At 42.7% G+C, this 12,696-nt stretch overlaps 1 protein-coding gene across 1 annotated transcript in view; it reads right to left on the bottom strand.

Moving 5' to 3' along the window:
* The window catches only part of bltp3a (bridge-like lipid transfer protein family member 3A), a 76,969-nt gene extending 64,697 nt beyond the window's left edge, over positions 1–12,272 (bottom strand). Inside the window, exons 1-2 of the mRNA XM_080762687.1 lie at positions 12,117–12,272; positions 964–1,126 (exon numbers count right to left, since the gene is read on the bottom strand). Coding sequence (XP_080618813.1) covers positions 964–1,126; positions 12,117–12,160 — 207 coding nt within the window. The 5' untranslated portion in view covers positions 12,161–12,272. The remainder of the gene's footprint in view (positions 1–963; positions 1,127–12,116) is intronic.
* Between the last annotated feature and the right edge of the window lie 424 nt (positions 12,273–12,696).

The following is a 12,696-nucleotide window of genomic DNA, read 5'->3' as shown; positions in this document are numbered from 1 at the left end:
AGAACTACTTGTGTGTGTGAACCTCACTCTCGCATAGTTCACTTCTGGTTCACAGAATGTACCAGATTCCCATATAGAGCCTTCCAGGCGAAAACCCGAAGAAAATTCTCTGAAGTGCACAGCACGCATCTTACAACTGGATGATGCTGCTCGCGCTGAATCCACGGAGACAGCAGACACAGTACAGTGCATGTCCCCAAACACTGAGGTAAACTTGTTGTTTGATTCAAGTTCATTCAGCATAATGTATAATGTGCCACCAAAAAATAGCTTCCAATAGCTTGTTATTTTGCGCCAAGGAGCGCTGTGTGTATACGTACATGATCGCCTCAGCCAAGAAAAGACATCTCCCACAGTGAAACCTGATGTATTCTTTGTCGTACAACATGTTGCATGCTGGAAATAGCTGATCTGCAAGCTCACACCGCGTCGCATGTTGTGAGCTTGTAAATCAGATATTTTCAGCAGGCGGAAATATGCAGGCTGAGACGTTCAGAAACATTCAGAAACCCTTCACAATAATAGCATATCAGCTTCCACATGTTGGGGCTTCATTTTCACATATAAAGTCAGAAACAAAGGAACAAAAAGGATTACGAATTCAGTGGCATTTTTTTCCACATTTCTTTTCACACACAAAGTGAACAGTGGGCACCTAAACATTGTGGGCACCTCAGTGTTAAATTGGCTATGGTTTTCCAAAATGTAAAACAAATAAAAGGAATACATTTGGATAATGGTAATGGATATATTGTAAAAAAAAGAAATGTTTTGTGATCAAGTTTTTATTTTATTTTTTATTAAAAAGGGGTTTTAGAGCTGGCAAAAGTAGCTTCTAGACTGCGATCCATAATCCCCAACATAATGTGGCCCTCAGAGGAAAAGGATTGGGGAAGCCTGCAGTAGACACTTTAGTGAGTAACAGTCAGGTAGGTACTGTAGTTAAGGTTCTGGTGAACTCACCCTGATAGCAGCTTTGTTGCAGAACACCCTGGTGACAGCCAGCCAGGTGGGCAGGTCCAACATGTTCTGCAGGACCTCCTCGTCCAACTCCAGGTTGGACAGCTGCCCCTCCCCTTTCAACGTGCTCAGGTTGATCTTGTCTGGCGACAGGTTCTTTGTGAACCTGGCGGTGGAGAGAGGAACGACCAGAGAAAGAACAGCGTTCAGGGAGAGGGAGGGACGCCAAATGAAAAACACAAACATCGCACAAAAAACACACACACTGACTCACTGTGAAGTCTCAGACCGAAATAGGATCTACCGTAGAGCGAGTCAATATTTGTCTGAGAGTTGAGACAAATTGCCAAATGTCATTTGGAGGCAGTTGTGCACTAATTGGCAGTAATTAAATTGAATGGGTCATGCTGAGAGCAACTCTATTAAGGCAGTAGCTCACAGCAGGCTGCTGCATCTGGCTTTGACCTTTTCCACATCCTAGGTAGAGCCGTCCTAATAATTTAACACTATTTTTTTTGCGTTATCCTTTTAGCATTCAACATCTGACTACAGTCCGACAACATTTCTGACTAAAGTATTCAATCAATGCAATCAAGATTCAAAACTGCAATATGAATGAATGATGCGCTATTAAAGGACCTATAACATAAAATTCAACTTTTTCAATTTCTTTTGTATTTTTGGGGCTCCCATGTGTGTTTTCTATCCCCACAAATAACCAATTTTGAACAATCAGGCCTTCATGTCATATGGGTGTTTTAATGGAGATTGCTCTCAGGAACAGCTCGACTGATTTTGGCCTCATCGTGATGTCATCAATGTCACCCTACTTTGTATAATGCCCCCTCTTCTTCAGTCTTCAGTTCCAAATTTGCATTTCCACTTTGTTTACAATGTCCACCATTGTTGATTTTCCAAGCTGGCATGGAATGGAAACAAGCCTGGTTTTATCTAGCATGAGTATTATAATGACTCAAATATTAAATAATCTGCATATCAGCACCCTCTCCACCTCAGGACATTGTGGTACTGCAGCTAAAACTGCTTTCAAAGTCCAGAAAGAAATGCCAAGGCCTGGTTATATCAGAGTGGTGATTGAGGCTCAAACCATTAGAAATAACTTTGAGGGACATAGACCATATGATTATTAAATATTAAAAGCAGTTTTAAAATGCATGTTATTTGCGCTTTAACCAATTTAGGCCTGATGTGGATTCTACAAATGCCTTCTATGTTAGTCGTTCTCAAACATTTTCATGTCAAGGACCCCCAAGATATGCATTTTAAATATTTAATATTTTAAATAAATGTTTTTGTCATTGAACACTGAAATGTTAAAAATTACATTTTTGTATGGCTTTTGGGCTTTGAAGTTACACAGGGCAGATATGACAAATAACCTGAATATACAAAGAAATTACTGACATATTTAATAATTTTATACCTTAAGAACATTTTTAAAAATGCAGAAATACAGAGTCAATCTAAGGCTGCGTTCGGAAATGCGCACCGGGAATGTGGTCAGTTTGTTGAGTGTGGTGGGCGGTCACAGTGTTCAATGTGCCTTATTTACGAACGACCACAGCTGTGACGCATTCACACCGATTCACACCGGACAACCCCAGCTTCAGGGTTAGGGTCGCTCAGTGGACAACCCCAGCTTCAGGGTTAGGGTCGCTCAGTGGACAACCCCAGCTTCAGGGTTAGGGTCGCTCAGTGGACAACCCCAGCTTCAGGGTTAGGGTCGCTCAGTGGACAACCCCAGCTTCAGGGTTAGGGTCGCTCAGTGGACAACCCCAGCTTCAGGGTTAGGGTCGCTCAGTGGACAACCCCAGCTTCAGGGTTAGGGTCGCTCAGTGGACAACCCCAGCTTCAGGGTAGGGTCGCTCAGTGGACAACCCCAGCTTCAGGGTTAGGGTCGCTCAGTGCGGGCACTCGGCACACCCGGATTGCGCAGCGCACTGGATTTTCGAACGACAAGAGTACACAGTGCGTTCAGGGGGTAGGCGGAGGTCACGGCCTGAAAGGTTTTGGGAACCCTTGCTCTAGTAGTGTAACCCAATACCACTCTCAGAAGACATACAGTACTGTTACACTGCATGTACAGTAACTGGTGGTGAGCCACGCTGGCTTTTTAAGTGGTTAATGTGGTGAACAATAGCTCCAACACAACACTGCCGTACCCTCCCGATGTCAGAGACAATAGCAAGCCTGTTGTCCCGATAATCATATTCAAGCAATGTTCAATTGGGTTAAAGCCCGGTCCGTCTCATGGGAATGGCATAAATAAACCCACCATCGTCTAGTCTGCTCAAGACCACAGTCATAGATTAGACCAGGGGTTTTCAACTGATTATGAACCAGGGACCACCACCCTGACTAAGAATCAACCTGGGGACCACTGTTGAGTTGAGTGAGGGGATATTAAAATAAATATCAAATTTGTTAATTTGAGGTGAATTAAATCAAGCCCTTAGCAGTCAGTAATTTAATATATGCTTCTTACAGTAACATGCTTCTTACTGTATCTTAACCTGCATGATTATATGGGCACAATAAATAATCCGGTTCACTTTCCCTTTCTGTGGAAGTTCTTGACATCCGACTTCCCAGTAAGTAACTGACGTCATCATACATCACCAGGTCACTTAATGAACTAGTTTGTTTTCCAACTCGTGGGCGATAAAAAAACATACTAAATGCATGGCCAGGGACCACATGCAATACCTTCACGGACCACCAGTGGTCCACGGACCACCAGTTGAAAACCTCTGGATTAGACCAACATAAGACTGGAGTCGACTGTAGGGCTCAAACATTGAGATATATTATGCATATATATATCTCCTCCCCCCCTAAGTGAATTCATTAAACGAAAGCCTGATAGGGGAATCAGTACCAGAGCAACCATTCGAGGAGACTGCGAAGTGCCGCACCGGCAAACAACATTGGGCCAAAATGTCCTCTCTCTCGGTACAGGGTTGTGTAGCATGGAATGGCCTTCCTCTGCGTATAAGGGACTGTGCTACATTAACATTTCCCTCTTTTAAATACAATCTGAAAAGAATGGTTGCTTGAAAACCAAAGCTGTGACCATTTATGATTATTTTAGGTGTATTTCTTTGTTATGCTGTGTTCCCTAATGTCATGTAAATGTATTCCACTGTTTGACTGTCTGTTTTTCCGTTTTGTGTTTCCTGTGAGGACTGCGGATGAGAATTAGCTGTGCTATATCCGGTGTATTTACGTCCATGTGACGTCCATTAATATGCATTAAGTCCTGTCCAAATAAATAAACAAATAAAGTAAAATATAGTCTCTGTCGGGTGGACAGAGACCGTTATGTCCAAAAACTGTTACTTTTCAGAATTCAAATTCATTCAAATATTATATATATATATATTTTTTTTTTACCTTTATTTAACTGGTAAAAACCACATTGAGACTGAAGTCTCTTTTACAAGTGTGAACTGGCCAAGACAAGAGGCAAAATAAGTGACACAGCTCTGCCAGTAACAAAATAAATACACAACAAAAGAATAGGACAGACAATGCTCATAAATACAGTAACCACTACCGCAGAAGCTTAAAAGGGAGAACAGGAACGCGACCAATAAGGACTAATAAATAAAAACTAAGCAACGAAAATTGCTAGTAGACTAAAAAGCAAGCAGACAGTTGCTATACGTCAAAGCAGGAGCAATGTATGGGAAGTGTGCTCATGGCAATCCTTTTAAAGCTCACTAGGGGAATCACAGCAGCAAATAGCAGATCTACAAGCTCAAAACGTGGTGGAACAGATATGTTTGATACTTTTGTGTGATGCTGTGTGGTGTGATCAAGTAGGGCATTCATTTACGACAAAACCCAAAAAGGTGAAAAGTGGATATGGTTCTGCCCAACATGGTTGATACATGGGGTCTGTGCTGCGGACCACCCGACCCCCACCCATGACCTGACTGACCTCAGTGCTTTTAAGGAGTCAGAAGACATTCCACGGCTTAAACTGAAGTCATCGATTGAGCAAACCTTTGGCCTGCAGTCCCAAGAATTACTGGGTTTCACTATACATACTAAAGCCTAAAGCAATGTCCCTCGACTGGTTCAGCAGTCGGAAGTTAAATCCAAGGATTACAAGAGTTATATTGTATAACTCTACTGCATGCATAGTGTGTGTGTGTGTGTGTGTGTGTGTGTGTGTGTGTGTGTGTGCAAATATGCAACGCTACAGCAGAGTAGCATGACAGCAGAGTAGCTCTACAGTATGTAATAAGTGAGGCAGTCAGATGTACTGTAACATGAGGCCAATGCACAGAGCCTGTACTATTAATTAGGACTCAAATTACTACTAAATATGCCAACGGCGTTGGACACCAAAATAACTCACAATGCACATGCAGTGAGCTTGTAGATCTACGTTCAATGAGGGACAAGAAAGGATTATACTAGCTGCTTAGTGGCAACTAAAAATGAGCCTTTACTGAAGCAGGCCCAGCAAGCCAAACAGTGACTCCGGTGACGTTCAGGACTAGGCAAGATCACAGCCCATATGGGGATGATCTTTACGTTCAGGACTAGGCCAGATCACAGCCCATATGGGGATGATCTTTACGTTCAGGACTATAGGCCAGATCACAGCCCATATGGGGATGATCTTTACGTTCAGGACTAGGCCAGATCACAGCCCATATGGGGATGATCTTTACGTTCAGGACTAGGCCAGATCACAGCCCATATGGGGATGATCTTTACGTTCAGGACTAGGCCAGATCACAGCCCATATGGGGATGATCTTTACGTTCAGGACTAGGCCAGATCACAGCCCATATGGGGATGATCTTTACGTTCAGGACTATAGGCCAGATCACAGCCCATATGGGGATGATCAGATTCACTGCATTCGAGAGGCGCAAAGGACCATGGATGGCAATGAAACCTCTACCACAAGGACCAGAGAATTCTGCACAATTCAGAGATGGCCCAAGGCAATTCCTTCATATCAAATGCAATGATTCTACAGATGGAACAGGGCAGTGTGGTCTACATGCGTCTCCATCAAGACTTTATGATGATTCAAGCAAATTGACCACCTTCAGTGTTTTTCTGCTCTACTCCATGTAAAGCAGTGCTTCTCAACTGGTGGGACCCAGCCGGGGACCCCCAGGGGTTTCAGGGGGTGTCCGGCAAAAATGACTGATAGTCAACCCATACTTTGTGTTGTTTTAGGCATTAGTGTCAACACTGTTGTGTTAACATATGATCTAGAAAACGTCTTATCTTATTTCATTTTTGTTAATTAATAAATACAGTAAACTGAAGATCCCATCAAAGCCCCTTGAATACTAATATTAAACTGCTGTCAGTGCAACTGTAAGCAGCACTGTACTGCCAATATTGTGGTGCTGTATAAGCCAATTTCCTTGATAGGATGTAGATCAGAGTAAAACCAGATTTGTGCTCAGAACCAGTGAACTGACGACAGTTTTATATTGTTCAGATCAATTTGCTGTATAACACACAAGCCTTGTCGCGTCGGTTTTACAGGTGGTGTAAAGCATTGTTTTGTAGTATTCTGTGAGGAGAGAGAGAGGACAGAGGTAGAGTGAGAGCAAAGGGAAAGAGATTGAAAATAAGTCAAATGGAATGAATACAGATTATGTCCAAAAAGGTGGGTGTATGTGACAGCTGTACATAGGCATTTAGAACATGAGCATCATGCAATATGCATCCAATTGTGTTTTGAGACGGCTGTCCGCTGTATAGTAGGGTGCATCAAAATTATATGCAAAACATTAACGTCCGGGTTCCAGGGTGCCCCCAGAAAAATGTGCTACAATGGCTATTTAAGATAAGCTCACAGTGCATCACTTCGTGCCATGTTGGGATGTTTTTACATTTTTTGTTTTGAATATCTTGGAAAGAACACATACCAACAACGTTTCATGATCACTTGGTATCATTAGAATAATTAGGGCCTTGGTTAATAAAGCTATAGCCTCTGTTTTGCTCCTCTGTTTAGAAATATAAATGTAGTAGTTTCTATCTATGATATTAATCCATTTTGGGGACATAGAAACATCGCTTTTTCAGAAAACTGTCAGGATGTAGAAGACATTTTTAGAATCTGATCTCAGGTCAAAATGGGTTAATACAGTACAGTACTACTATAATAATACTAGACTATACAATCCGACAATCTCCACCTCCCTTCAGCCGTACCACTCATAGCCAGTTCTCCGTTAACAGAGGTTCTTTTACACTGGGAATAATTTGTTAAATGTGCCCTTTGAGACAGTGATTACATTTGAGTCGATCATTCTGCCCAATGAAAGCAGTAATCTAATGTGACATTTGACATACCCAAACCATCACCGTAACCACAAGACTGCTGGCTAAATACCAGGCAGGGAAGTCCAGTGTGTTCTGTCCACTACCATCGGTCACTACTCTGTGTTCGCGGAAAAGAAATATGCGAGTCAAACAGCAGCCATGCAATATATTCCTTAATTGTTCCTGGTTATAAGAACAGTCAGTTGACATGGTGTGCACCTGACTACTATCGTAAATCACTGAAAACATTATATTTTCTCGTATTTGGCACTCAGAGACTTGGAAGAAAAAGACAGAACATCTCGTACTTGGCACTCAAAGAGTTGTAACTACTTCTGTTGCGAAGTCACCTTCAGCCGACTCAGCGCTGTCCGAGTTATGTGCCGACAGGGCACCTCCGAGATGACATTTCTTTTTTTTGCCGGTGCCCCGCCGTGTGGAGGAGTGCGGAAGGTCAACTTTGACCATTTTGAACAGTTCAAAGATGTAACATATTCTCACAACTCACAGTGGGTTAATTTGACCCCAGAATGAGGACAGTAGGGTCCATGTGGTTAATTTGACCCCAGAATGAGGACAGTAGGGTCCATGTGGTTAATTTGACGGCCAGAATGAGGACAGTAGGGTCCATATGGTTAATTTGACCCCAGAATGAGGACAGTAGGGTCCATGTGGTTAATTTTGCATGCGTGCATTTCCTTCAGACTCTAACAATGCGTCAACACTTTCAAAAACAGTCACTTCCTGCAGCCGAACACCCGCCGCTCAAAGAAGCATTCAGAGGAAGTGCACCTGCTCCATTATATCCAGAAATAAGTCAACTCCTTCCATACAGCACAAAAGCACTAGGGCGGCTACCGCACGCACGCACGCACGCACGGCCTGGCGGGAGACGGGAGTGTAACGTTTTGCCTGTGAGCTTGTAGATCTGCCATCTTTGGCAAATGTTCCCCACCAGAATAGGGATACTATATGGTTCAAGTGGTAAAAGGACACCTTTAGGTTTTTTTCAACCAAGGTTCATGTTTTAGGTTGTTATTAGAGAAAGTAAAAGATGAGCGTTACATTCTTTTCATTTGCTGCTTTCTTTTAGCTATTTGACAGGGGGGCGGGGGCATTCGAACATGGGTAACAACATGTATTGTTTAGCAACATTTTATAGCTATTTTTATTGTATTTATTATTTACTATAGTCCTCCTAGACCCCAGGAAATGACATCTGGCCACAAAGCATCACAGGATCTACTGAATGTGAAGGGGGGTACGATAGGGGGCTGCCATACTTTATTGCATGGCTCAATATGTCAGTTTGTCACCCCCTTCTTCACTTCTCTTGCCCAGAAGAGAAGATTTATGTTACATTTATGTTCAGAAATAAATAGCAGATGTAGTGTAGCACGAAGTGACTGACGAACTGTGAGCTTAATGCTATGAGCTTGCTGCAATATTTGAACGGTCAACAACATATAAATGATTGTGCTACATTAACTACATTTGCTGGAGAGTGGAGACCCCCTGGAAACACACCAAGGACCCCTGCCCTGGAAACACACCAAGGACCCCTGCCCTGGAAACACACCAAGGACCCCTGCCCTGGAAACACACCAAGGACCCCTGCCCTGGAAACACACCAAGGACCCCTGCCCTGGAAACACACCAAGGACCCCTGCCCTGGAAACACACCAAGGACCCCTGCCCTGGAAACACACCAAGGACCCCTGCCCTGGAAACACACCAAGGACCCCTGCCCTGGAAACACACCAAGGACCCCTGCCCTGGAAACACTGCACCAAGGACCCCTGCCCTGGAAACACACCAAGGACCCCTGCCCTGGAAACACACCAAGGACCCCTGCCCTGGAAACACACCAAGGACCCCTGCCCTGGAAACACACCAAGGACCCCTGCCCTGGAAACACACCAAGGACCCCTGCCCTGGAAACACTGCACCAAGGACCCCTGCCCTGGAAACACACCAAGGACCCCTGCCCTGGAAACACACCAAGGACCCCTGCCCTGGAAACACACCAAGGACCCCTGCCCTGGAAACACTGCACCAAGGACCCCTGCCCTGGGTGTCCACAGACATCACTCTGAGAACAAATGCTCTGAACAGTGCGTGTCCGTTTTCGTCTGTGAGAGATTTGCTACAGTCCAACTGTAGAATCATCCTAACTCAGTCAGTCACACAGCATTACAAACAGCAGCACTAAAAATGCATCTACTGGTCCCAGCTAAAGAAGATCATAAATGTCCACTCTGTAGAAACCAATTAGAAAACAAGTATATCTGCCTTTGCTCAGAGTAGAACCAAGTAAGTGACTCTGGCAGACAGTCATTTACAACAGGATGGGACCAGTCTAGTATTGAAACTGCAAGCATCGGTGTGGGAGCAACGTGTGAACTGAAGCCTTAAGCATATTTGAAGATTATTATTATTCATAAGAGCAATGCTAACAAACCGTGCCATGACACTTGACAGTACTAGTAATAGTAAGGAAATGGTATAGTGCAGTGTGAATTCCATCAACTAAAACTATGACAAAACATTTCGACGACTACCTTTTTTCACTGACGAAAAAAAAACAAAAAAAACAAAGCTATGATGACTAAAACTAAGACTAAATATATTGACAATTTCATCAACAAATAAAAACTAGACAAAAATGTTAGGGAGGGACTAGTGGAGAAGAGATGCACAATAACTAAAAGACAAGTCATTTTATGTCTGGTTGCGCTCTGAACATAGCCATCTACAGACTCACAATTGTGAGCCTGATACATAATATTTGTAGTTGACAAGACCTGAAAAAGAGGTTCACGGCTATAGCAACATCAGGTCTTAATGGGTTAAATTCAAATGTGTTTTTGTATTTTTATTATTATTAGTAGTAGTATTACAGTTGAATCTGGGCCTGGCCCAGGAGGAGCATCCATCCAAATCCATGCCAAACTAAATCTTGAAGTCAAAAGTTATCAAAGTTGACGCATTGAGAATAGTCACCTAAAGTCATGCCCAGAATAGGTGCACTATAGGCTAGGGTTGAAGTTTTTCCATTTATGACAACTGAACTGATTATTAAAAAAATGTCAATCATTGTCAATCATTTGTACGAGTTTGAAATATGGCGGAAGTGGTCAGATTAATATATAAATTAATTATATATTTAAAAAAAAACGAAATCGTTGAAAAGAAAATAGCAGATCTACAAGCTAGCCACAGTATAAAATAATAGTTAATCTGATCATTTTTATGCTATTTTAACTCATTTAGTTTGGGACCCCAGTGGAACCAGTATAAAAAGTAGGTGGCTAGCACACATCCAGACCCAGTTCCTGTCTGGTGCTGGACTACGGTAAGTACAGTGAAGAGAAGAGAGTCCGCACACAGGTTTGCTCCAAGGTGTTTGCTTTTTATTCAAAACACCAAGAATAAGACACAACGTGTCTATTTAAAACATTTATTTATAAAAAATACTAAAACAGTCTGTAACAAGCAAAAAACCAGAACATTTTATCGAAACTGTTCCTTTGAAACTGTGTTGCCTTATTGTAAACTTGCTTGCTGTGGTGGTTATTCATATTTATTGTCATGTCACTTATTGGTGGTGTTTGTGAATCACCTGCCCAGTCAGCATCAGTCACACCCGATGAAGGCCGTTCACGGCCGAAATGTTATGGTGTTTTGAATAAAAAGCAAACACCTTGGAGCAAACGTGTGTGCGGACTCTCTTCTCTTCACTCACCCCAGTGGAACCCCCTCAAGGACCCCCACAGGGGTCCCCAGACTCCACTTTGAGAACTAATGTCTCAATAATAAACTAAAGACTGAACTAAACAAGATGATGTGATATCATGGGGGTAAATTCGGGCCGGTGAACTTGAAGTAGAAGAACACACAAAAACACTGTGTCCTATATTTGACTGTGCTGCTGAAAGTGGGATATTTTAATATTATGTATTCTGCAAACATTGACATGAACCTGATCTACCTCAGGTCAGAGCTGCTGTCAAGGGGATTCTCAACCTTTATAATGTCAAGGACGGACAGTTTGATAAGCATTACACCACAGACCCTCATTTCATTTGATTTCTGGGGACACTGTGAAATCCTTATGGGTCCATTTTGTTACATGTTTCAGAATCACAGACTCCATCCCTAAAGGTCCATTTTGTTCTACTTTATGCCAGCCAGGGCAGGGACCCCCCCATATAACAAGATTAGGATTTGTCCAAAAAAAATAATCAAAAATAGCCTATAAGCAAAACAGGGCAGAAGTGTACTTTAAAACTGTTCCTTGGCTGGGGACCCCCTGGAACCACTCAGACTGTAAGCCTTGTGCTTGCTGTCTGTGTTTGTTTGTTTGTTTCTTAAGTTTGTTTCCATTTATATCATGTGTGTTTGTATTGCATTGTAGCTTTACTGTCACATTACAGTCAGCCTTTTGTAAGGTCTGTCTGTCTCTCTTTCTGTCTGTCTCATCACAGCACCGTTGTATGGTTGCTGTTTTTGTGACTTTATGTGTCGAGGTGGCTGACTAAATCGATTATTAAAAGTCAAATGAATGAATCAATCAATGATTCAACATTGTCAGCGTCCAGGCAGGCATGTCCGTCTTTGTTGTTGTTTATCTTGCAGTGAGGCTGAGGTGTCGCCGCTGGGTTAAGTACTGTACATAAACTCATTAATAATGACTGTCTGGTGTTGGTGTTGCTTAAACATTACAATGATTAAGCCCAGCTGGGGGCTTTAGCAGCTGGCTAACATCTCACACACATAAATAAAAGGGGTATTTATTAAATAATGATGATAAAGCGAAATCTTACCTGGATAAATGCTTCAGAATTTGCTTTTTGAGGTATCCCGCCATGTCTCTGTGTGTCGCAGTGGAAGGAGTTTATATAAAAAATAAGAAATAAAACATGTATTAGCTTGGTGAGACCTCCAGTATCCTAGTACACCGCATCTTGCTGCTCAGTGCTAGCCGCTCTACTGCCGAGGCTGGCTGGCTGGTACTATAGACAGTATCAAGCCCCCCGTTAAAGAAAATAGCAGAGCTATAAGCTTCACAAGTCGTCGCGTGCGGCCGTACGCGACGCCTTGTGAGCTTGCAGATCTGCTATTTTCCGGTTCGCGTCATTATCACGAGGCCCCACCCATCTAAACCAAACCCTCTCATGGAAGGCGAAGCCTGGTGGTGGCTTCTGCCATAGATATAGACCATAATACTAATCTAAATTATATATATATATATATATAATATTATATTATATTATATTATACAATATAATAGATATATTTGGCTTCTTGCTCCCAAATGAGCCACATCCGGCCCAGAGTCCAGCCTTACTGTATCCGATCATGTTTGCACGCGCATTGCACACTTCATGCACGCGCTGTTTCCGT

Source organism: Protomyctophum bolini (genome assembly GCF_963924005.1).
Source record: "Protomyctophum bolini genome assembly, chromosome: 5".
Taxonomy (NCBI): domain Eukaryota; kingdom Metazoa; phylum Chordata; class Actinopteri; order Myctophiformes; family Myctophidae; genus Protomyctophum; species Protomyctophum bolini.
The sequence above is the reverse complement of the archived record's forward strand: the minus strand, read 5'-3'. Positions and strand labels throughout refer to the sequence as shown.